The 27,075-nt window shown below is 33.4% G+C and overlaps 3 protein-coding genes and 1 long non-coding RNA gene across 4 annotated transcripts; 1 reads left to right on the top strand and 3 right to left on the bottom strand.

Annotated features, from left to right (window-relative positions):
- The first annotated feature begins 1,301 nt into the window (after positions 1–1,301).
- Positions 1,302–3,640, top strand: LOC108472609 (probable WRKY transcription factor 46). The gene is made up of 3 exons (XM_017774156.2): positions 1,302–1,954; positions 2,067–2,195; positions 2,770–3,640. The coding sequence occupies exons 1-3, from the start codon at positions 1,695–1,697 to the stop codon at positions 3,377–3,379; spliced, it is 999 nt and encodes a 332-aa protein (XP_017629645.1). The 5' UTR covers positions 1,302–1,694; the 3' UTR covers positions 3,380–3,640.
- LOC108471352 (putative anthocyanidin reductase) lies at positions 3,400–6,602 on the bottom strand. The gene is made up of 5 exons (XM_017772984.2): positions 6,339–6,602; positions 6,090–6,259; positions 4,410–4,622; positions 3,961–4,328; positions 3,400–3,872 (listed from the first exon to the last, which is right to left on the bottom strand). The coding sequence occupies exons 1-5, from the start codon at positions 6,445–6,447 to the stop codon at positions 3,716–3,718; spliced, it is 1,017 nt and encodes a 338-aa protein (XP_017628473.1). The 5' UTR covers positions 6,448–6,602; the 3' UTR covers positions 3,400–3,715.
- Positions 6,603–16,699: 10,097 nt separating this feature from the next.
- LOC108471353 (uncharacterized) lies at positions 16,700–17,146 on the bottom strand. Its single transcript, XM_017772985.1, has one exon. It carries the CDS (start codon positions 17,144–17,146, stop codon positions 16,700–16,702), a length of 447 nt encoding a protein of 148 aa, XP_017628474.1.
- A 2,589-nt stretch (positions 17,147–19,735) lies between these two features.
- On the bottom strand, positions 19,736–20,721 carry LOC128283538 (uncharacterized). Its single transcript, XR_008273902.1, has 2 exons — positions 20,591–20,721; positions 19,736–19,902 (listed from the first exon to the last, which is right to left on the bottom strand). It is a non-coding gene; the product is annotated as an uncharacterized LOC128283538 (long non-coding RNA).
- Positions 20,722–27,075: the final 6,354 nt, after the last annotated feature.

Here is a 27,075-nt window from a genome sequence, read left to right as displayed (position 1 = left end):
GTTTGTAACATTACCATAAATAATAATACTATTTTACTTTTTTCCTTTTTGAAAAATATAAGATACAAGCTCAAAGAAAACTAGACCTATAAGGGAGGATTCTCAAATAGTTTTAACCTTGATTTTCTATCATGAATCATCTTGATAATACTATCTGTCATTGTGTTTTCCTCTCGAGAAATATGTTGGATCTTCCACTGTTTAACCTTTTATTAGGATCTGATGAATTCTTTTAAGAAGAGTTGAGTTCAAGATTCTAAAGATATCTTCCTAAATGGTATTAGCAGCCTTAAAAATATCAATATCAATTTCGATTAAGATCTTTTCAAATATTCTATCTATAATAAACTTTAAACTGTTCATGATGTCTTAAATTTAGCCTCAATCACTCTACAATTCTCTAAATATTTATCAAATCCCATGATTTATAAAAAATCAATATCAATTTCGATTAAGATCTTTTCAAATATTCTATCTATAATAAATTTTAAACTGTCAATGATGTTTTAAAGTTTAACCTCAATCGCTGTACAATTCTCTAAATATTTATCAAATCCCATGATTTATCCATAATTTTGATCCGCACTATTTAACTCTTTTTTTTTTCTGCGTAATTGATTTTCTTTTTCTTTTTCATGTTGAAAATCTGACCCATTTTGATGGAATGGCGGACACACCATTTTCATGTTTGTGAAAGAAAAGGCCAGTGCGCTTAATTAGTCTTTCATTACTTGTTAATTTGGAGATAAATTCGAAGAAATCCCAAAAATAATGTGTGGTATAAGTGGCTCACATGGGTGGATCACTCCATCAACATCATCGTAACTAAGGGATTAAAACCTTGTATTCTTCCTCTGGTTATACACTGAGCAGCAACGCGGAAGGAACTTTGAAGATTCTTTTTTCATAATATATATCTTGACTTTCTCTACCGTTTTTTTTTCTCACTCCAATTTTGGTTTAATTCTAAATTTTATCTCTCTATTTTATAAAAAAATTAGGAATTTAGTCCTTCCATTTTAATTTGTTAAAATTTAAGTACTATTAAACCTTCTCGTTAAAAAAATTAAACAAATATGTCAACATTTAAACAATTCATATGCAATGGATTAGCAAAGTTATCAAAAATTGAATTAAATTAAAATCTAACAAAATTGAAGTCTATGTTTTCAAAAAATAAAAAGGGGTGAGATTTCAAATTAAACCCTTCAATTTTTATTGTAATTGGTACGTTGTTTGGTGGGGTTTGAATTGGTCAGCAACTCACCTTTTCTATTCTTAATCCTTTTTCTCGACACTATAATACTACTACGTCTCCCCACCCTCATTGTGACTATACAAATTTCGCCTCCCACTCAAATTCCCCCCTCTTTCCACCTCATTTCTTTCCAGTATCCTCTTCCCTTCCGGCCTTACAGATCCTCTTTCTCTTCACCTTTTCTTCATTTATATCTCTCTCTCCCCACCATTTCTCCATTATTGCTTGTTTATGTCTATTTGGGAGTTTTTGTTTATGTTGTTAGTTTTTGGTTCTTCGTCTTTGCGCAAAACTACAATTACCCCTTCCATGATCTAGTGTTGCTCCATTTTTTGTTTCCTTTTGTAGTTGTAAAACCTCAAACCAGGTAAAACTATCACCGTTGGGAGTTGAGAGCCGCCTATAGTTTACCACATATTTGGGTACATTTGTTTTAATGAAGCAAGAGGCTCTTTTGAATGAGCTGAAAGAGGGGAGGGAGGTGACGAATCTGCTTATGAAGCATCTTCATCTTCCTTCGTCTCACCAAACACGCCTAGTCTTGATTGAGAAAATACTCGGTTCCTATGAGAACGCACTTTCAATTCTGAACTGCAATGGTCTTGTGGTTGAAACTAAGCCCTCACTTAGCACGATGGAATCCCTTCCTTCCATTGACCATAGCAGCCCTGATAAAAGAGATGTGTATAAAAAGAGGTAAATATAAATAAATAAAAAAGACTTACACCACCATTTCTTTTTTACGGCTTTGTTTAAAAGTGACGAGAAGGAAATTGATGTATGTTTGAAACATTTGATCCTGTTTCAGGAAAACGTCGTCCGGGTGGACCGAACAACTTAGGGTTTGCTCTGGCACCTCATTAGACAATCCAATTGATGATGGATTTTGCTGGCGAAAGTATGGGCAGAAAGCTATTCTTGGATCAAATTTTCCCAGGTGACCAAAGTTTTATTATTTCGTGTATAACCCCTTTTTTTTAAAAAAAAAAAACAAAGACTGTTGCTTTAAAATTACGAGAATCACATTTCATGGCTTATCCAAAGGACACATCATTAGTCACGCCATCACATGTAGGTGGGGGAGGGACGTATAAAGGCATTGAATTGCCAACAACAAAGGGATAAAAGAAAAAAAAGAAAAGAAAAAAGAGAACATACTTTAAACTAAGAGGCAGCTTTAGAGAGAGATTGGCAGGGTGGGAAATGGGGATTATATCTTGTACGTAGTAATTAGTCCTTTTTTTCATCGAATAGAAACGTAAAACCCGGGTACATAGTAGTAAAAGAGGACTTCAAATTTTGTTTTATCTTCGTCCAAATGTTACATCGTCATATTTAACACTTAGAATACCAACCTTCTTAGCTGACATTATTGAAATGTCTGTAATGTGTCGATAAAGACACATTACCCTGTTTTTTATCTGCTTGGAGCTTAGTGTAGTGCACGAATAATCTCTTCTTTTGTATTTTATATAGCTTCTAACATTCAATTTTGCACGTACAATTTTCAGGGGATATTATCGATGCACTCATCGCCACTCACAGGGCTGTTTAGCCATTAAGCAAGTTCAAAAATCAAACGACGACCCTACCATCTTTGAGGTGAAATATAAAGGAAGGCATACTTGCAATCAAACCTCTCACTTTGCTGCTACCTATGTATCAGTGTCAACAGAGTCAGAAAACGAAGGGAACTACTCTCGGAAAAGACAGCACCAGCTTGAAGCGAAACAAAAGCAAGCACAACAAGCCTTTTCGAGTTTCGGATCGGGGCTTATGGTTAAAACAGAGGACTTGGACAATAGGGAGGACATTTTCCCTTCATTTCCATTCCCTGTTGAATCAGAACAAGTTAAAAATGGCTCGTTCGTTGAGGCCCTAATGGAAAACGATATCATGGGAAACATTTCTCCCGCGTTTATATCGCCGGCAACATCTGAATCTAACTATTTTTCGATGTCACCGTGTCACATGGGCTGCTTCGAATCTGATCTTACGGATATAATCTCCGCACCAACTTCGGTTACTAATTCGCCAATTGGAGACCTGGATATCTCATCACTTGATAAATTGGAATTTGATCCAAGCTTCCCATTTGACAACCCTGAATTCTTCTATTGATCTGAGGAGAAAAGAGACACACATAAAGTAGTGCACTAATTTGTTAGGGTAAAGCTCAGCCAGCATTAGAGAAGACATTGATGAGTGTGACGAGACGGTAGACAGCAATTTATCTGTCTCAGGTTGAAGCCTGTCTTAATTGGCTTGAGGGTGTTTCTTATATAACGAGAAAAAAGAATGTTGTAATTTGTAACCTTCCATCCGTGTAAAATTTTCTTAAATCTTCAATTTACATGTGATAGCGATGTTTTTGTTGATAAATATGTGAAGTAGCTTAACAATAGTTTTAGTGATTACAGCATTTCATTGAATTGTTCAAAACATAAATTTGAGTGTTCAGATTTGAGACGATGGAAGTTTAAGTTCCCCTAACTTGAGACCCAAGTTGATACTATCTTCAAGGATTGTTTTGACATCACATTTGAACTCAAAGCCAGCATCTTTCAGCTTAGTTGAAACCCACACTATTTTTCTATCCAGCTTCTCCACAAACCTGAAACCAAGCAAAGCATGCAGGATTTGTAAATTAGGACTGCGTTACACGTAAAACAATTCAGTATGATAGGTCATTAATGACTTACTCATCAGGTATCTGGATATCAGGAAATATCATTCGATAGTGACTCGCAATCTCAGCAGAGCTCAAATATGCAGTAGCGCAAAGGAATCTGCCATTGATAGATGGCTTCTCGAGGCAAAAAATATGAGCGTCGCAGACATCCTCAACGTGCAAAATGGGAACTTTCCCCAACAGTTCTTCCAAAAACCTTAGGGTGTTGTATACTGCTTTGTTATTTGTGACTTGAGAAATCAGCACGTTCACGCTTCCAGGCATGGTGGAGAGAAGCGTTCCTCCACCCACAAGTCCAAGAGCCAGGCTCACTATTTCTATCGCACCGTTGTACCTCAGCAGTTCTTTCTCCGAAGCTGCTTTCAAGCTTGCATATGCCTGCCAGTTTTATACCAAACCGTAAAGATTAAGTGCATACTGTTTATCTCCATGGATGGTCATGATATACAAGGATTTTACCATTAACTGGTCGGTGCTGTAGGCGAAAGCAACTCCATGTGAAGTCCAACAAGATTCGTCTAACTGGTCTTTGAAGCCTTCGCCATCTTCTTTCAAAGTTGATGAGGCTACCACAGAAGCAGTGTAAATGAGTCGCTTCACAGTCCCTGATGTAATGCTACACTCCACAATACTCTTCACCGCTGCAACTGCTGCCTCTGTTGCATCTTTGAACTGAATGTCAAATAATTAAGTGACAGGGGATAAGACCAATTTGTTCAAGATTTTGCGTAAATTTTTAAGTGATTAGTTTTTTTCTTAATAAAAGAAATGCTAGAACACATGATTATTCTTATTTAATTTGATAATTTTGTTTTGTTTTGTTGTATTTTTACGAGCTAGTCTCTGCTATTTGACTAATGACAACAAATTCAAATAATCTAATATATACACACTATTGTTTTTAAAGCAAAAATGGAAATAAACTTATGCCGACGACTGGTACTATATTTATATCACACATGTATATTTAATGTATGAATACTTTTCATGGGTAAATGCAATATTTTAGTGTAAAATAAATGTTTTATGTGTCAAATTGTTTTAATATTATATTTGCATTGCCTCGAATTTAAACCTATTTCTTACCATGTAATACTTTTGTCGTTAAATTATAATTTTTTTGACAATAATGAAATAATTCTTAAGGTACTATTAGTAAAAGTAATATGAAGATTCTTGTATTAAGAGTTGGATTATATTTTATTTTATTTTTATTCATTAAATGAGTAAGCTAGCCTCAATACATTAGATCAAAGGGCAAAATGATCTTTTGTTAAAAATTTCATCCATTTATATTGTTAAAAAGTGGTGTGGTTGATGAAATAACATATGTGATGAACATATTTTTAACAACAGAAATGGATAAAATTTTTAAAAGAATTACTAGTTTTTTCTTTAATTAACAAACAATGACTAGCTTATCCATTTTTTAGTGGAGGGGTAAAATGCAATCTAAACCTCCATGTAAAGTTGTCCATGAGTCGGGTTAGGCCCTAACAAAATTCTAGGCCCGATTGATAGGTTTGGGTTGGGCTGGGCCCGAAAAATGGACATAATTTTTTGCTCAAGCCCGACCTAGGTAAAATGCTAAAACTCGGGACTGGCAAGCTTGCATCAAATTTCTTTATTTTATTTTTTACATAAAAAATTTAAAATATATCACTAAAATATGTGCAATTTAATAAGCAAATGTCTCTAAAGTAGTAGCAAAATTAACAATAAAATAAGAGCTATACAATATCCAAACAATAACATAATAATGGTAGCAATATAATAATAAAATAGCAGCAAAATAATGAGAAAATATAAATAAAATAGTGAAAAAAACAACAGTTTTTTTCTACAAATTTGGGTCGGACCTAGGCCAAAAAATATTATTCGAGGCTCAGCACATTTTCAAAACATGCCTTCTTTTTTGATTAAGTGTATTTTTTGAATTAATAACTTTGCCCAAACCCTCCCACTCTTTACCTTTTTATAAGGTAATATTTAAATAAAGAAAATATAATTAGTGAAATAGATTGATAAAATGATGCATTAAATATGAGAAAATGGAGATAGTATCTTGTGGATCCATAAACGCCAGTTAAGATCTGTTATAAGCATATAATAATATAATAATAGAGTTGAAAGTGAAACCTGAGAATTGTGGGACAGGTGCTGCAATGGGGTGGCCATATGAACTACAAATTGACAACCTTCAATTGCTGCTTGAAACTCACTGGGATTGTATATATCAGCTTCACACAATCTTAACCTGGTTTCTGCATTTGGGAGGCTTTTAAGTAGCCCTACCTTATAAGCATCTCCTGCAAGTCGCACTATACAACTTAGATACCAAGAACAGACAGATGAACCAAAGACAGCAAAGAGAGAAGAAAAAGTAACCCAAATTCCTCGTAGTTGCGTGAACAATGTGTCCCTTTTCCAGGAGCCTCTTGACAAGCGAAGAACCTAGGTAACCGGCAGCACCAGTCACGCACACCTTACTCTCCATCCAATGCAGAGCTCTCTATGACCTTCTGGGATCTTAAATGAATAAGAGCAAATTGGGGAAAATGTAATATATGAATAAGAGAGGAAGATTCCTTGTAGGCTACGGCTGAATGAGTTTGGCCACCGTTCTATCTGAATTAGTTCTCAAACCTCACAACATTCTATTACATCTTCACACTATCGATATTATATCAATCAGGTCTTTTAGTTATTGAAATTATTAATTTAACCATTGAATGACACGTAAAATCTTATATGATATATTTTAAAATGAAAATTTTAAAGAAAAGTAAAATATTGCCACATAAGTTTTAACACCAAGAATGAAGTAAAACAAAAAGACAGAGAACTGTTGTTTTTGTTAGTGTAAAATTTGAAAATCTGAAAATCAAGATTTTTTAACATTCATCCTTACAATAGTCATTTTTTTAAAAAATATTTTAAATTATGACATATAAGATTTAACATCTCTTTTAACAGTTAAATTAACATTTTTAATAATGAAAAGACATTATTAATAAAACATCGATAGTTTGAAAATGTAACTAGAGTATTTTAAAATTTAAGGACTAATTTAAAATAAGAGTCATAATTTAGGAATGTTTAATGCAATTAACTCTTAAATATTTATTTATTTATTTTGATACCTATACATAATTGGGAAAAGCAAATCACTACCGGACACACATGCACCACTAATATAAAATTCCTGCAGCATAGTCTCATAGCATGGGTATAGGATGAACACCATACACTAAATGTTAGAGTTTTTATAATTTTTATTAATATTTAATTAATTTTTAAAATCTTCATTTTAATTTATAATTTTAATAAAAATATTTCAAAATTTTACAATTAAATGGAGGCTCCATTTTCCTGCATGTAACTTTTTCTTTAATGTTCACACATTTTCTTTCAACAAATAAAGAAAAACATTAAATTTAACATCTAAATAATTTATATTATTGCAAAATTTATTTTACAATTAATATCTTGTTGTTATGTAATAGGTTTTGTATCGAAATATTATTGTTGTATTAAAGATATTGTAACTAATTTTATTGTAATTGAAATATTTTTAAACAAATTATTAGAACCTTTAATTGTTTTATGATGTGTTTAAACTGGCTTTGAAACTTAATTATCTTCAATTATTTCATGAACGGTTAAAATTTATGTTAAAATGAATGCTTGTTTCCGTCAAAGTTCTTTTAGGTTGACATTATTGACAATAAAAAGTCATAAATTTCTTTAATCAAACCAACAACACCCTAAATGTGGGGAAAGCTTATTTTCTTGTTGGCTTATGTTTTCTTTAGATTATTCTTCAAAGTTTGTTTGTTGATAATTTCTGGTGAAAAAAACCAAGATAAGGTATTATCTTGGTGTTGCAAAATGTGATGACCAAGCCTATATATTGGCAATTTGATAGCAATATTGGTGGACAGTATTTGTAGTGCCTTTAGCATTTATACTTTTCTATTTTTTTTTTTTTTGAGTATTAGTGATATTCTTTTACATATTTTTCTCCAGAGTTTAATTGAATATAAGTGAGGATTATTTTGAAGAGATTTATTTGGAACAATTTAACTTTAATATTGGGTTGCAAATATTAGTTGTTGTAAAGGTAATTTGGGCTTTAGCAACTAGTTGATCTGGATAAATTGTTGAATAAAATCAATCTTTAAGTAAGGTTCTGAGAGTTGGATCAAAGAATCCAAACCGAGTTAAATATTGCGTATTATCTCTCCTTACTTTGCACATTACTTTATTAACATTTTCTACTTTAACATTAAAACATTTATAATTCCTATTCAAATATGATATATTTTTAATATTTATAATTTTTATTTATGATTAATATGTGCTTAAGGATCAAATTGATAGAATAAAATATTGAGAACTAAATATGATATTATACCAGCTAGAAAAAGACCACGTGATTATTTCTGTTATTAACAACAGGTGACTAAATAGAAAAAGAATACTAATATTAGTGCCTAAATTGAAAATTTTTATGGTCAAGTGTTGAAAATAGAAAGGGGTAATAATTGGTTTGTAGAGTTTAATCCTGAGTATCGAGAAATTTCAGGAAAAAGAAACGACTGGGCCTTTTATCCATAAAAGGAAAACCCAATACTTCACCAAATAGGCCAACAGCCTGGGCCTTTTACGATCATCTATAACAGTGAAGTTTAGCTTTATGTGGACTAATTGAAGAAAAACCCCAAATTTAGGCCGTATAGGATTTTTTGTTCCGACTTAGTGTTGTCTCCACTGAAGTATTTAAATCAATTTCATTTGGTTAACATTATTTTTCAACAGTTTCAATCTTGATTCCGCTAAGCGCCTCTTTTAATCAACATTTACTTTTAGATTTAGTTGGGTGTGTTTAAATTTTTTTATCTTATGTTATAACATTATTATAAAATTTAATCATTATTTTAAAATTAACAATAAATAAACACACCATTTTAAATTAATACTCGATGCAAGTATAATTAAAAACAAAATGGGTTGTCGGATACAAAAATTATATCTTTAATGTAATACAAATACTGTATTTATAAACAACTAAATTTCACCTTCGAGAGTGTTAGATTACCTAACAAGTAAGGCAATGATTGTAAACAAATGTGAGATATCTTCTTAAAGGAAATGATGGGTTTTAGCTCTCCAATCATTACCCTTTTGATAATGATCGCAGTAACTTTGATGTTGTGACATCTTAAAGGTGGCCTATCTTTTCTCTGCTAATTCTCTGAAATACCAATCAATTACACCATTCTATCCAAGGGTTTAGTTTAGAGTTACATTAATTCATTTTTAAATTCTATTTAATATATCTTAATTTATTCATTTTTAGGAGACTTAATCTTTACAATTTCATCACTTAATTTTTAAGGCGCTTTTATTTTAATTACTTAACCATTAAATCTCTAATGCCGATTTACTATATACACCACATTATATTCTCACTTTTATTTTAGTCATCCAAAAAAATATCATTTTTAAAGCAATGGTTGAAGTAAAAAAGAAAAGAGTTAAGAATTAAAGTGAAAAGGTAAGAACAACTAAAGGTAAAAAAATCCTATCATCTTAATCGGCTTCCTAAAGAAAGTTTAGAAACTAAATTTTGTTTGCTAAACGGGTCCCAACTATATACATCTTTATACTGCTTTGTCCAACTGACTGATACTTTAATAATTTTCATCTAACTCCAAGATGATCTTTGGAAAACAAAAAAAAATTCTATTCTTCCATAAGCGCCATGAAATCAATCCAAAAATAGTTGACCAAGGCACCTCTATCTACAATCGTCACTCATTATTCTCTAGATTTGCCTCAACTCAATTTAACAGGTTTCCAGAGAAGAACTGATGTCGGCTATTTCTTGAAACAAAATAACTCCAGACTTCTTTAGCGGTTGGACAATCCTTTAGGACGTGTAGAATATCTTCTGTTTCGTGATGGCGAATTGAGCATGTCATATTTTGACCAAGACCTCTTCGTACAAGTTCAAGGTTAGTGAATAAACGTTGTTTATAAACAAGCCAGAGAAAAAATTGAACACGATGAGGTTCTTGATACTTCCAAATGCCTTTCCACCCAATGTCTCGTGTGTTCCACGTGCACTTTAACAGAAAATTTCCCATTTAGAATATATGATATTCCGTTGTAAAGGTCTCATAGGGTAGAATATAAAACCATAATTTTATGATTCAAATCTCCACAATTACTAATAGAGAATATGTCTTAAAGTTTTCAAAAATCTATTTTTTTGAATAGATGGTAATTACTTATTACTATGGTATATTTAAATTAATAAAAATAATATTAGAAAATTAAATAAAATTTGACTTAAACACACTCGTTAAGCTAAGTTTAGCATTGAATATATATATAGAGAGAGAGAGCGATAGTGTTGTATAGGTTGAGTTAATTTCGGAAAGAAGGAATACTGCCAAAATGCAAAACAAAAAAAGTCTAATGTGCTCTTCTTTTTCTGGACCATATATTGGAAAGAAAACCATTGGATTGCATATTATGGTTGGAGCTAGTAGAACGGGCAGGGTAGGTGATTAGTCACAATCTATTCTAACTTTAAACCCAAAAAGAAAGGAAAAGATAAACTCATTAGATGCTAAACCCCTCAACAATGTGTCACTACTTGTCCACTGTTTTATTTAGGTAGGTTCATTATTATACCGGTAAAAGTAAATATAGTAAAATAGACTAAAATTAATAGTGAGATATGTGTTTATTAATTTATATGTATGTATTTTTAAATAATAAAGCAATGAGTTACTTATGGATAATGCGAATGCCAAATAAAAATTGATGGTTTTGTTTATAATAATAAAAGAAAGATGAATAATAAGGGGGAAAAAGTTGTATCTACTATTAGGCGTGAGCAAAATCTGATTCGATTCGAAAAATTCAATAAAAAAATTTAAATTTTGAATTAAATAGTTCGATTTGTTTGAGTTAATCAAGTTATTTGGATCAACTCGAATAAAAAATCAAGTTTTTTGGCTTAACTTGAATATGAATTACACAATTCAAGTTATCTGAAAATCCGACTAATAAAAGGCAAAACTACGTCGTTTTGATAAATGTTTACCCTTGCTAAAGTTTAAAGGCAAAATTATATTTTTTTATTATAAATATTTACTCATTAAGTTAAAAGGTTAAACAATTATATTGTTTATGTAGTTAAATAATATTGTGCTTCATCTACTAGTTAAATAATCGGTCCATGTTGAGTATAAGTAATATGATTCGTTAACTCGACTCGACTAAACTCAAAATTTTTTCACTCGATTCAATTCTATTCGAAAAGAATTCAAATTGAGTTCGATTACTAAAATATGATTCGTTAACTTAACTAATTCAAATTTTTTTAACTCAGATTCGATTTGACTCGATCGAATACTCACCTTTATTTACCATCTAATTCTACTTAATTGCGTATGAATGAGTCCTCGATTCCTTTTTGGGTTTCTTTGTTATATAAATTGACAACCTATATTACTCATAGTTACGTGCATGACATAATATATGAGAAAACCATATTGTTTGATAGGATACATTAATTTCAGCTACTCTCTCCCTCTAAATATACAATATAGCAATATACATTAACTTTTACTGCAAGCCTGATTTTGGGGTTGTTTGAAAGTGTTGTCTTCCAAGGCCTAGGGTTAGAAGAGGCTTAAATTTTTTTCAATTTTTATTGTATTATATTTTATAATTTTAAAATGGACTCAATTTATTATTGGATCTAAAACCCCCAAATATCAAGAACCGACCTACTTTAGTGAAAATGAAAAACGTGGGTATTTTGAAGGGAAGAAAATAGCTTTGAATTCAGACCACAAGATGCTGGAGTCAGGACGAGGAAATTGAAACCTTTGTCTTTCCCTTGTATATTTGTTTGGACTTTTGCCAACCCCTAAAAAATAATATCTCAACAAAATCTTAAATTATCCAAAATGATGGTATTTTTAAAAGGAAGATTTGAATTTAGAATAATAATTAAAAGGGTAAACTGTTAAAATAGTTATTTTGTTTGTCTTAGGTTATATTTTAGTTATTTATATTTAAAAATATTACGTTTTAGTCACTTATGTTATTGTGTTATAACATTTTTGTCACTAAGTGTTATTTTCTATTAATGGTGTAATGGCAAGCTGACATGACACTTTAAATCATTATTTTAAATGAAATTTTTAAGTTAAATTATACAATTAGTCCCTATATTTTTTTTTACGTTTTGAGCAATTTAATTTTTTTCTTTTACGTAGATGGAGAAGGGAAGAAAATAGAGGGAGAAGCAAAAGAGAATGGAAAATAAAGAAAAAAAAAAGAAAGTTAAAAGAATATAAAAGAAAAAAATTAAATTGCTCAAAACGAAAAATATAGGGACCTATTGTATAATTTAACCTAAAATTTTTGTTTGAAATAATAATTTGACGTGCCACATCTTTTTACTGTTACACCGTTAATGACAATAAATAGCTTAGTGAGTAAAATGTTACAATACAATAACCTAAGTGACTAAATCGTAACATTTCAAACATATATAGTTAAAATGTAACCTGAAACAAACAAAATTAACTATTTCAATAATTTACTCTAACTATAAATTTCAAAAATATTAATTTTTATAAATGGATATAAGAAATTCCTTGACTTCAAAGAAAACAAGAAAATGACTCTGCTTGGGTAAGCATGCTTGCCCGGCATTGCATTTGCACATGCCATTGTTTGTAGACTTCTCGTTGCTTACAGAGTGAATGGGCTTGTCTCCAACCTTTATTTTTAACTTTAATTTAATTAAACTTAAATATTAGGTACCATAATCTATTCGAGCAGTAGATACCACAAATGAAAATTATTGATAATGTTTTGTGTACGAAATTTTCTAGGTTGCCAGTGGCAGACGGTAATGTTGGATTGGATGAAACGGAAGTAGAATTAAAGGAAAATATCCCCCTCTTGATTACATCGCAATAAAAAGACAAGAAGCACCGAGTGTGGGAGGTACTTAATTGATGTCATCATGAATGTTATACTCATCTATTCTAGAAGAAATTGATATTGAAATCTTACCCTGCAATGTCCTTTTCACAATGTCTCTTTTCTTTAGATTGGTATACGCCAATATGTTGCCAAAGATGGATGTATTCACAAAAACCATAATCAGCATATTACTAACGCTAATAATTAAAATATATTCAGAGTTAAATTAAAAAAAAATTTAGAGAATCTAAATATGATGATTAAATTTTCGTGTCTGTTTTACGATCTATGTTTAAAATTTATGGTTTCTTTACTATTACACTCAATACTTATTGGTGATAAACTTTATTTTTAAGATATTATTCATGTCCACCGTCTATGAAAACTAATTTTTTGAGGATCACAGTTATCTTCTTAACAATATCGTTTCTAAGCCTTGATTCTTTTTATCTAAACAGAGGAACGCGAAAGTCCTTCAAGTTAAAAGGAGAAGTGAGTACTCAGAGGTTTATATGGAAAGCGTAGTGAAGAATTTGATAATGGATGAATCCGATGAGAAGCCTGATGTTGGACTAATGGTTATGCCTGGCTTTTGGATTGGTAGCAGTATCATCGAGAGCCGAGTTTATCTTTCCGAAATGAAGGTTAACGAGTAAATTACCAGCACTATGCAAATCTATCTAGAGTTTAATGAGTAATACACGTACGGACTAATATAGTGTGCTATTTGTCTATGTGGTTTGTTTTTATTGCTGTAGGAATTGTATCACGACATGGGAGCTCACTGTTTGTTAACAAAAGTTCCTTTCTCTTTGTGTGCTTCAACTGTTCTTCTGGGTTTGATTGCCTGCAAGAATGCAGCAGACAGTCTATGCTTTTGCATTGGGACCTTAGATTACTGAAGAGCAGATGTAAGAAAGAGGTTATGCCTATGAAAACGTTGTTGTTCATCTCAAAAATGGTGTTTGATTATCAATGTTTCCGGTTTTTTGTCAGAAGTTTAGTGCAAATCATAGTTTTAGTTTATTATTTGATGTTAGGAAAATTTTTGGTTTAGAAAAAATGTGTTTGGACAGTGTGATGAAAAAAAAGTTATTTTGGTGTTTTGGGCATGTAGATTAAAAGTGGGGTAAGAAATTAAAATCTCAAAAAGTATATGTTTAAAATAATTAACATCTAAAAAATTCAAAAAACTAACATAAGTGAAGGTATTTTTTAAAAAAAATATTTATAATTTTTTAATCTTTTTTTTTGAATGGCTCGACTGGATTAAAAAAATAAAAATAGAATACAAAAATCTGTCTGCTGAGTTTGATTGACACCAACACTACAATCCTAAAAAGAAAAAAAAAGAACCAGGCCTTAATTAGAACGGCCCAAAACCAGACTTAATAATAAATTAAATAAAAGCAAAAAAGGACACTTAACTCAAAAACCAGTCGTCAGAAACAGCTGGTAACCATTACTTTCTATCGATTCTTGTAACCAACAGAGCCTATTCACATCACCGACCTAGCTGTTACTCTGTAGCAAATCATTTCCAATCTTTTACTTTTTTGCTACATTATCAGAGAGGCGACTCTTCAGCATTTTCTTTTGAAAAATCCTTATACATAGACGCTACAAGCCTTTCACTTTGCGATTCTCAGACGCTCCTTTTGATTCTCAGACGCTCCTTCTCCATTGCAATCCGCACGGAACTTGGGATGTCTCATTCCAGGTATTGACCTTCACCCCTTTTTAATGCTTCATTGGCTATGAAATGGGCAAAATAGTTTCCTGTCTTTGGAATAAAACGAAATCGAAGATCTTGAAAATGGTTTTTCGTACTCTGAATATCTCTTATGATTGCCCCGATCATCGATCTGTCTTGTTCTACACTCTGACATTTTATAATCACCGATCTTGAATCTATTACTATTTTTAGAACCTATAAACCCAAGTCGATCCCTAACTTTGTTGCTTGAAAAGCTGCATGTGCTTCTGCCGCAAACGGAGACGCCACATCGGAATGAAGCACCGACTTGGATGCCAGAATGTTGCCCACCACATCTCGTACTACTAGCCCTGACACCGAACGGAAAGATTATTAATCAAAAGCCGCATCAAAATAAATAGCCACGGACGTCCTTTGGTCATGACATTCGGGTCTCCTGCCTTCTTTCAAGATAAGCTCTTTTTCCTCTACTCTCTTCAACTCTGAGATAAAACTGAATATTTGCTTTGATATGTCTGCTTGTTGTGATTTTCCTTTCATATATTAACTTGTTACGGTTTGTCTAGATTAACCACAACCAACAGCAGAAGAGCCGACATTGCTCCTTTGTACCTTGACTAAACACCCAAGTAAGCCACTCCCATACATTTTGAGAATCATTATTGAGTATCCATATAGAATTTAAACATCTCCATACTTCTATCGATGTAGGGCACTGTCGAAAAATGTGGCTGATGTTCTCCCCACTTGGCTGACACCTCGGACATAGATCTTCAACAGCAACTCTTTTCAGCTTGAGATTCAAAAAATTGGGAATAAAATCCCAATAAATCTTTCACACTGTAATTTTTATTTTCGATGGCATGTTCATGGTCCACAGTTTTTTGTAAAAAGCTTTAGTATCGGCCTGTATATGATTACTAGGATTAAGAGTAGACTCCTGTAATAATTTATAGGCACTTCTCACTGAGAAGTTACCTGATGGTTCTCCCCTCCAAACTTGAAAATCGTCGTGGGCTGACTTTGCCAAGGGGATCCGCATAATCCTTCTAACAATATTCTCTTGGAAGGTATTGGCAATTAATTCAGTCTTCCATCTTCTATTTTTATCATCAATTAAGTCCGAAACTAACACTATATTTTCGATGTTGTTTACATTTTGTATTCTATCTTCATTGCTACTCGGTACCTAGAGATCTGACCAAACTGAGATACTATCCCCCTTGCCAACTCTCCAACATAAGCTATTTTCCGACAATCCTTTAGCTGACCAGATGCTCTTCCAGGTAAGTGAAGGTGAGTTTCCTAAATGAGCTTTTAAAAAACTTGACTACGCATAATATTTAGCTTTTAAAACACGAGCTAACAAAGAATTGGGATAATTAACAAGACGCCAACACTGTTTAGCTAGTAATGCGATATTAAACTTATCAAGTTTTCTGAAACCGAGACCTCCATATTCTTTTAACGAACACAAATCCTTCAATGTACACTAGTGTATACCGTTTCTGTCTTTATTTTTCCTCCACTAAAATTTCGCAATTATGCCCTCCAAATCGCACATAACGACTTAGGAAGCAAGAAACATGCCATTGAGTAAGTAGGAATAGACTGTAGAACTGTTTTGATAAAAACTTCTTTGCCACCTTGAGAAAGATGCTTTATGCTCCAATTATCAATCCGTTTCTGCAATCTATCTTTCAAATTTTTAAAAGACGCTTTTGTATTTCTACCCACTAAATTAGGTAGACCTAGATACCTTTTTAGATCAGTTGAACTGCGTACTTCTAGCACTCTAGTTACTACTCTTTTGATCTCCTCCTGCGTATTCGTACTGAAAAAAATAGTAGATTTTGAATAATTGATATTTTGCCATGAGCACTTTTCATATTCATGTAAAAGCTGCTTTAATGAACCTGCGCCACTTTCAGTAGCTTCCCCAAATAAAATGCAGGCGTCAGCAAATAGTAAATGAGAAATTTGCAGACCGCTCCTACTTGCCTTGGCTCCTCTAATCAGATTTCTTTGCATTGCCAGCTTCATAAGACTTGATAAACTCTCCCCACAAAACAAAAATAGAAAAAGGCTTAGAGGGTCTCCCTGGCGTAGTCCTCTTTATGGGAAAAAATTTTTCACCGATATAACCATTTAATCCCACTGAGTATGATACTGTTTTGACACATTTCATTAGCGAAGCAACCCAATCTGAATCAAATCCCAATTTCTTCATTACTACTTCCACAAAGGACCACTCAACCCTATCGTACGCTTTGCTCATATCAAGTTTCACCGCCATAAACCCCTTCTTCCCCGCCCTCTTATACTTTAAAGTATGGAGAAGTTCATAGGCCAGCAACACATTATCAGAAATTAATCTCCTAGGTACAAAAGTAGTTTGCGCCAAATTAATACATTTATCCATCACAGTTCGTAGACGGTTAGCAATAACTTTAGCCATCACTTTATAAAGCACATTGCACAAACTGATTGGCCTAAATTGAGAAATATTCGAGGGGTTTGATATTTTCGGTATTAGTACAATATTAGTTTTGTTGATAGAGCTAACGTTCATACCTCCATTCAGTTGGCTAAGGCAAAAAGATATAATATCTGCACCAATAATTGGCCAACATTTTTGGTAAAATAATGCTGGAAAACCATCTTCTCCTGAGGCTTTTGTGGGGCCCATTTCTACTAAAGCCTTGCGATCTCCTCTTCTGTGTATCTCACTTTAAGCTTAAAATTATCTTCGTTAGAAATGCAACAATCAGTTCCTGATAAAATATAATCATAATTACCCCTTCTATCTGTTGAGAATAATTGTTGAAAATATAATTGGCTATCCCTTCCATGTTTTCTAAATCGTTCATTTCTCTTCCATCCTCATACTGCATTTTCTGAATAAAATTCCTCTGTCTTCTCTGTGTTTCCTGTTTGTGGAAGAAAGTTGTATTCTTATCCCCCAATTTCAACAAATTTACTCCCGCCCTTTGTTCCCAATATCGCTCATCTTTATCAATCTCCAGATTGAGATGAATTTTTGTATCGATGAGCTCCTCCAATATTTCATCATTCCTCTCGGATTCCAACAATTTAGCCAGTTTGGCATTTAACTCTGCTTTCTTTCCGTTTCTACTATTTCAAATCTAGTCAGCCTATCTCTTGAGACCCGCGTTAACTCTATCCAGTTTGTTCAATAAATCACCTTCAAACATCTCCCAAATATTTCTAACTTTAGTAAAAAAGATTCCTCTAAAACCCACCATGCTTCAAATTTGAAATGATTTTGGGTGCGCTGCTTAACATCTCTTTTCGTGGTAATGAGTAGTGGACAATGGTTTGAGAAAGAGTGAGAAAGATGCTGGACTTGAAAATCAGGGAACAAAGAAAACCAATCTGTATTTGCTACTCCCCGATCCAAGCGTTCTTGGATATTCGTTTCTGGTAGTTTCTTCTCTCCCAAGTAAACCAATTTCCACTGAATCCCAAATCCATCAAATTGTAATCCTCCAACACTGTATGAAAAGCTTTCATTCTCCCCTCCTCTCGTGGCATACCTCCTTTCTTTTCAAAACCATACATTATTTCATTAAAATGTCCACACACCACCCATGGGATCTCTCCATCATTGCCTAATTGCCGCAAAAGGTTCCATGCTTCATCTCTACCTTCTGAATAAGGAGATCCATAAAAACCCGTAAACCTTCATTTGATTCTTTCGCCTTCGTCTTCTATTATCACATCAATATGTCTTTTCGAGAAACTTTGCAGCCTAACGTTACTGTCCCCCCTCCAAGCCAAACCTAATCCACCTCTAGATCTATTTGAATCAACTTCAATGCCATTAAAAAAACCACAGCTTCTTCGAGCTCGTTCCATTTGACACCTATCGAGTTTTGTCTCCATAAAGAAGACCATTTGGAAATTGTATAACTTCAGTGAGTATCGAAGTCTACGAATTGTCCATGGATTCCCCAAGCCACGGACATTCTAACTTAAGATTTTCATTGCGCCTGGTCGACTTGCCCCTTGGCAGCCGCCGATATTAAGTGATTAATTTCCCCACCTCTTCTATTTCTTATCGCCAAGGTATTAAACTCTTCCTTAGCCGATAAATCTTCAATCTCCCCCTGCCTCTCTTTTTTCTTCCTCCTCTATTAATACGTCATCTTTAAGATCATGTTCTATTAAAGTATGGAATTGACCAGCACTTGAATTTCCCCCTCCTTTCTATACGGTAGATAATCTCCCTTCCAAATTAGCATTCAGTATTGGATCTAGCTTTCCTTTATATCCTAGAATTTGTCTTCCCTCCCTGTTATCACCCCATTCTCCCTCTCCTACTTCTCGAAGCCAAACACTAGTCATCGTTAGAGCTCTACAAGTGTAACGCCCCCTTTACCCGAGACCGTCGCCGGAGTCGAGCACGAGGCATTACTAAACTTATTTGAGCACTTAAACAAATTCAAACAATTTATATCACACTTTCCAGACAAGCTGTCCAACTGTGTCATAGTTGCTAAATAATTCATATCTCGAGTTATAAAACTCGAAATCCAAATCCGTAAATTTTCTCTGAATTTATACTCATATATCTACTTACCAATTTTTTTCTAGAATTTTTGGTCAAGCCAATTAGTACAGTTTATTATTTAAAATCTCCCCTATTTCAGGGTTTGACTACTCTGACCTTTGTGTATTACGAATCAGATATCTCTCTGTACAGAGCTTCAATAACTATGCCGTTTGTCTCTAATAAAACTAGACTCAATAAGGAATCTTTAAATATAAAGTATGACTTCTAATTATCTTTGTAAAATTTATGGTGAATTTCCAAGGTCAGAAAAGGGGATCTAGAAATTGCTCTGGCCCTGTTTCACAAAAATTTAAACATCTCATAAAATATAGCTCATATACCTGTTTTGCTTCTTCCATATGAAAATAGACTCATCGAGATTCGATTCCATAATTTATTCATTATTTAATTCTATTTATACTATTTTTAGTGATTTTTCAAAGTCAAACTACTGCTACTTACCGAAAACTATTTTAGTACAAATATTGTTAACTAGTTTATAACATCTTTACTTCAATTCATTCAAACTCTATACATGCCATATAAATCTTCAAACATAAAACAAAAGCTACCGGAATTGATCTGGATAGTGTGCTTTGTTGTGTTGATCCGATCTACCCACTTCACTTCAAGTCAATCTACATAAAAATATTAAACACACACAAGTAAGCTTATTGAAGCTTAGTAAGTTCATAGGTTAAAAGTAATGCTTACCAAACATAATATTTCCAAACAATACCAAAACATTTACTAAAGTTTCCTGCGATTCACAACCATTGTTATAATAATTCACATAGTTGAGCTCAACAAGAATAACTACTCAATCTTTTCATTTGGATCACTTCTCTTTATTTCTTATAATCAAATTAGGAAACGGCTTACGAAATTGAGTACGTCGTTGCTCAATGCCACGATTCACAACTCAGTATGGTTTTCCTCATTGAAATACCATACCTACATTTTTTAACTTCGGTATGGGAAATGCCATACCTACATTTCTTAACTCAAGATGGATTTGATAATACCATACCTACATTTCACGTACTCAAGATGGATAATACCATACCTACATTTCACAACTCAGTATGGATGATACCATACCTACATTTCACACTTTGCCATGGAACAACCATGGTCTTATCCATCAATTCATCACACGTCACGATACGAACGTACTCAATCCTGCGTTTTTCCTAATTTGCATTTCCACATTTATTCTTTCATTAACAAAATCTACACAATCCCATAACAAATTCGTATATAATAACACATTATATACTTCAATCATTCACAAATAAACATCTAATTTCAACCATATGAACTTACCCGGCTAATTTGTAGAAGATATTGAAATTTTGGGACTATTCCGCAACTTTTTCTTTTCCTCGTTCTTCTTTGGATTCTTGATCTATAATATAAAATATTTCTACTCATTAGCATTTATTTGATTTCTATTTCACTTCACAATTTATGCTGTTCAAATTTCGAAATTGCACTTTTACCCCAAAATTTACAGTTTTCACAATTTAGTCCCTACTCAATTCACCCATCAATTGAACTAATTTTCTCAATTAACACTTTATTTTATCATTATAAACTATTTCAAAACCTTTTATATTCTGAATTTCAACAGCAACCTTCAATTCACAACTTTTTCACAATTAGGTCCTAAATATCATTTCCTATCAAAATCACTTAATAAAACCACCTTAATATGAAATTAGAACTTAAATTTCATAATAGTTCATCATAAAATTCCCTTATCCATCCAGGGTAACTTCCAATTTCACCCATAAAATCAAAAACTAATGAATTCTACAAGTGGACCTAATTGTAAAAGTCATAAAACATAAAATTATCAAGAAAAAGCAAGAATTAGACTCACATGATGTAAAAATATGAAAACCAGCTTTCTCCAGACCTTCTATGGCGTTTTGGCTGAGAAATTATGAAGAAAATGTCTAGATTTTTCAATTACATCATTATTTAACTATTAGCTTTTATCTATTTCCAATTTTGCCCCTTGTTCACATTGTTTTCTTGCTTATTTCATACCCAAACCGTCCAGCCATTAACCTTTGGGTCTAATTGCTCTTTAAATCCATCTTTTAAATACTTAAGCTATTTACTCACAATTTAACAAATTTTGTGCTATTTTCAATTTAATCCTTTTCAATTAATTAGCCATCCAAACGTTAAAATTTTCTAACTAAACTTTAATACTAACTCAATGACACTCCATAAATATTTATAAAAATATTTATAGCTCGATTTTAACTTTGAGGTCTCGATACCTCATTTTTGACCCGCTTGACCTAATAAATTCTTTTAATTCACTAATTTCACCATTTCACAAATTCTTCTAAATTCTTACTTGACTCATAAATATTAAATTACTATCTTGTTCAATCTTATTTGTCGAATTTAGTGATCTCAAATCACTATTTCCGACACCACTGAAAATTAGGTTACAACTCTCCCCTTTAAAAATTTCGTCCTCGAAATTTGTTACTGAAAATAGATTTGGATATCGTGATCTTATTGACTCCTCTGTTTCCCAGGTTGCCTCCTCCATACCATGTCGATGCCATAATACTTTAACCAATGGTACTCTTTTGTTCCGCAATTCCTTAACTTCACGAGCCAAAATCTTCACCGGTTCTTCCGAATAAGGCATATCCGGTTGAAGCTCAATTTCGTGATGGGAATTACGTGTGAAGGATCTGACCTATACTGCCTTAGCATAGACACATGAAACACATTATGAATCTTCTCAAGTTCCGGAGGTAAAGCCAAACGATAAGCCACAGGACCAACCCTTTCCACGATTTCATATGGCCCTATGAATCTCGGACTTAATTTTCCCTTTTTACCAAATCGTAACACCCTTTTCCATGGTGAAACTTTTAAAAATACTCGATCACCCACTGCATATTCTATGTCTCTTCGTTTTAAATCCGCATATGACTTCTAACGATCTGAAGTAGCTTTTAGACTATCTCGAATAATCCGGACTTTCTCTTCGGTTTCTCGAATCAAATCAACCCCAACTATTTTTGATTCACTCAATTCAGACCAACACAATGGAGTCTTGCATTTTCTACCATAAAGAGCCTCAAATGGTGTCATTTTTATACTAGACTGATAGCTATTGTTGTAAGCAAACTCAGCCAACGGTAAATACCTTTCCCAACTGTCACCAAACTCGAGTATACAACATCTTAACATATCTTCTAAAATTTGAATCACTCGCTCGATTGTCCATCTGTTTGAGGATGAAATCTTGTACTAAAATTCAATCTGGTGCCTAAGGCTTCTTGCAATTTATTCCAAAATCTTGAAGTAAACCTCGGATCCCGATGCGAAATGATAGATATTGAACTCCATGTAGTCTCACAATCTCGACACATACAATTCGCTAACTTATTAAGTGAAAATCTATTCGATCGAATAAAGTGTGTGACTTTGTCAATCTATCAACAATCACCCATATCGAATCTTTCTTTCTCGAGTCACGGCAATCGACACAAAATCCATTGAAATATGCTCCCACTTCCATTCAGAATCATAATGGGTTGTAATAAACCTGTTGGCACTTGATGCTCTACTTTAACTTGCGGCAAATCAAACATTTTGCAATAAATTCGAAATTTCTCTTTTCATACCGAGCCACCAATATTCTTTTTCAGATCACCATACATTTTGTACTACCGGATGAATAGAATACATACTATTATGTGCTTGAAAAGAATATCATTCTTTAATTCGAATTATTGGGAACATAAATCCTATTATGATAGCGCAATATACCTTCATCATCAATCTGAACTCGAATCTAAATTATCCCGAACCATTTGTCGTTTCAAAGACCAATTTTGGATCTTCATTCTGCAGCTTCAATTTGTTGAAGAAACATTGGTTTTACCTTCAATTCTACTAATACAACACCTTCTTCATTAAGAGCCAAATGAGCATTCATTGCCAAGTGCAAACAAGGATGACTTTCGACTCGGTGCATCAAGAACTACATTAGCTTTCCACGGATGATAGTCAATAACCAAATCATAGTCTTTCAACAACTCTAATCACCGTCTCATCTTAAGTTCGGTTCCTTCGAGTCATTAAGTATTTCAAACTTTTGTGATCCGTATACATATAACACTTCTCACCATATAAATAGTGTCTCCAAATTTTTAAGGCAAAAACAATTGCAGCTAACTCAAGATCATGTGTAGGTAATTCTTTTCATGTGGTTTTAATTGCCGTGAAGCATAAGCCACTACCTTTCCCGATCGCATTAACACACAACCCAAACCACTTAAAGATGCATCATCAGTACACAACATACGGTATACGATTACGGTTGAGTTAAGACTGGAGCTTCTGGTAACATTTTCTTTAACTGATCAAAGTTCTGCTGACATTCATCAGACCACATAAACTCAACATTCTTCTGTAATAAACGAGTCATTGGTGAAGCAATCATGGAAAAATTCTTTATAAAGCGGCGATAGTATCCTGCTAATCCCGAAAACTTCGCACTTCATTTACATTCTTGGTGTTTTCCAATTCACCACCGCCAAACTTTACTTGGATCCACACGAATTCCTTCACTGATATAATATGACCCAAATCCAACCTTATGAAGCCAAAACTCACATTTACTAAATTTCATATAACTGTTTTTCTCTCAAAGTCGTAGTACAATTCTCAAGTCTTTGTACATGTTCGGATTCTGTCTTTGAATAGACCAATATGTCATCAATAAATACCACCACAAATCTATCCAAATAAGACTGAAAAATTCGATTCATTAAATCCATAAATGCAGCAGGGGCATTCGTTAAACCAAAAGGCATTACCAAAAATTCGTAGTGACCATACCGAGTTCGAAAAGTAGTCTTTGGCACATCACACTCTTTAACCTTCAGCTGATAATACCCAGATCTAAGGTCTATTTTTGAGAACACTGCAGCACCTTTCAGTTGATCAAACAAATCATCGATACGAGGTAATGGATATTTATTTTTAATTGTTACCTTATTCAACTGCCTGTAATCAATACACAATCGCAACGAACCATCTTTCTTTTTCACAAATAAGACAGTGCACCCAAGGTGATGTACTCGATCGATGAACCCTTTATCCAATAACTCTTGCAACTGTGTCTTCAACTCTTTTAACTCAGCTGGTGCCATTCTATACGGTGTTATTGATATTGGAGCTGTACCCGGAATTACATCAATTGTGAATTCAACCTCACGATCTGGGGGTAAACCAGGTAATTCCTCAGGAAACACATCAGTAAACTCATTAACAACTGACAATTGTTCCATCTTCAATTCAGAACCCCGAGTATCAAGAATATAAGCTAGAAATGCTTTATTACCTTTCCGAATCAATTTTCGAGCTGTAAAGGCTGAAATAATCCTGACATCATTCTTTTTATCCCCAAACTCAGCTGAAACTATTTCCCCTGTCTGACATTTTAAATCAATCCGTTTTTCTCTACAATTCACTATGGCATCGTGTTCAATCAACCAATCCATTCCAAGAATAACATCAAATTCTCGGAAAGGTAACAACATTAAATCAGCAGAGAATTCACGCCTTGTATTTTCAAGGTGGACAATTCCGACATATTAAATTAACCAACACACTTTGCCCTAGTGGATTAGTGACTTGCAATTCAAGGTCAGTGGACTCAACAGTCATTTTCTTTTCGACACTAATGCGAAGGCAAATATATGAATGTGTAGATCCGGGATCAATTAAAGCATACAGAATCATCAAAAGATAGAAATTACCAGCTATCACATCCGGAGCGAAGCTTCTTCCTTGCCGGATAGCATATGTACGTGCAGTACTCTTGTCTCGATCGGGCAGCAGATCTCTCGTTCCGAATGAACAGTCCCAGTAGCACTACTTTGACCTGAACGTTTACCTTTACGAGGAGTATTTGCTTGCTTCTCCCTTGTTCTCTATCTTCTTTTAATAATTGAGGATGATCCGAATAAAATGATCAGTTCCACCACATTTATAACAAGCTCCGACTCTTCCCCAACACTCACCAATATGAAATCTACCACAATTTTACATCTAAGTCTCGAATATTTTGCACACTACTAACACTAGCTGCCAGTTTCTTAGTTACTCCGACATCTTGTTGAGTCATTTTATCGTTATTCGATCGTTCGGATTATAACAGTCGACTGAATCATTTCGAACTTTTTGGCGAAAAAGTCGAAGTTGGTCTAGAGAAACTTCTTTTGTATACCTCTTTACCTCTTCTTTCTCTTTGCATCTTTCTCATTATACACTTCTTCCATCTTTTGAGCTCGATCGATGTAATCACAAATTCCGAATCTCTGTACCTCCAATCATCATTCGATTTCATCATTAAGCCCTTCTTCAAATCTAATGCACATTTCTTCCTCTGTCGGTTTACAACATCCCGAGCATATCTCTTGAGATACACAAATTCTCTTTCATATTCGCCATTGTTTTATTCCCTTGTCAAGATCAAGAAATTCTCTCTTCTTATCTAAATATCTCTTTCCCACATACTTCTTCTTAAATTCGTTTTGGAAGAATTCCTGTAAGTTTATCTGCAGTACCATTGCCTCAATGGTTTCCACCAATTATACGCTTCTTCTTTCAATAGCAAAGCGCACATCCCAAATAGTCCTCCTGAGAACACATCATCTGCTTAAAACTCTCTCAAACTCTTTAACCAATACTCGCTTTAACCGGATCATCGTCGATCTCCTCGAAATTCTTCACTCCAAACTTTCGAGTTTTTCAATTGGTGTTCTTTTGCTAGATTCATCTATTAAAGGAGGAGCAACCGGGTTGTAACGGTGGTACAGAGGGGAGGAGGAGGTTGTTGTGCTGACTTCTTCCTTGTATTGTTTCATGATACCACCGATTCATTAATCCGTAAATCATATTTTAAGTTCTTCCTCTCTCATCAAAGAAATCGGACATTACCACTTGTTCCCTGCTCGTAAGTCTCAGATTCTACTATTAACTTCCTCTTCCGACTAGCACCATCGGGTCTATCGACATCTTTACAATCTATAACAAAAATTAGTAATTAGATCGGATCATTCACATCACACTATCACAGATTTATATGGCATGTATTTTTAAACACTTTACACATCAAATTCGTTCCGAGAATCGACTAAACCAGGCTCTAATACCAATAAATGTAACGCCCCCTTTACCCGAGACCGTCGCCGGAGTCGAGCACGAGGCATTACTAAACTTATTTGAGCACTTAAACAAATTCAAACAATTTATATCACACTTTCTAGACAAGCTGTCCAACTGTGTCATAGTTGCTAAATAATTCATATCTCGAGTTATAAAACTCGAAATCCAAATCCGTAAATTTTCTCTGAATTTATACTCATATATCTACTTACCAATTTTTTTCTAGAATTTTTGGTCAAGCCAATTAGTACAGTTTATTATTTAAAATCTCCCCTGTTTCAGGGTTTGACTACTCTGACCTTTGTGTATTACGAATCAGATATCTCTCTGTACAGAGCTTCAATAACTATGCCGTTTGTCTCTAATAAAACTAGACTCAATAAGGAATCTTTAAATATAAAGTATGACTTCTAATTATCTTTGTAAAATTTATGGTGAATTTCCAAGTTCAGAACAGGGGATCCAGAAATTGCTCTGGCCCTGTTTCACAAAAATTTAAACATCTCATAAAATATAGCTCATATACCTGTTTTGCTTCTTCCATATGAAAATAGACTCATCTAGATTCGACTCCATAATTTATTCATTATTTA

Source organism: Gossypium arboreum, chromosome 11, assembly GCF_025698485.1.
Source record: "Gossypium arboreum isolate Shixiya-1 chromosome 11, ASM2569848v2, whole genome shotgun sequence".
NCBI classification, from domain to species: Eukaryota; Viridiplantae; Streptophyta; class Magnoliopsida; order Malvales; family Malvaceae; genus Gossypium; species Gossypium arboreum.
This window is presented reverse-complemented; position numbering and strand designations above follow the sequence as displayed.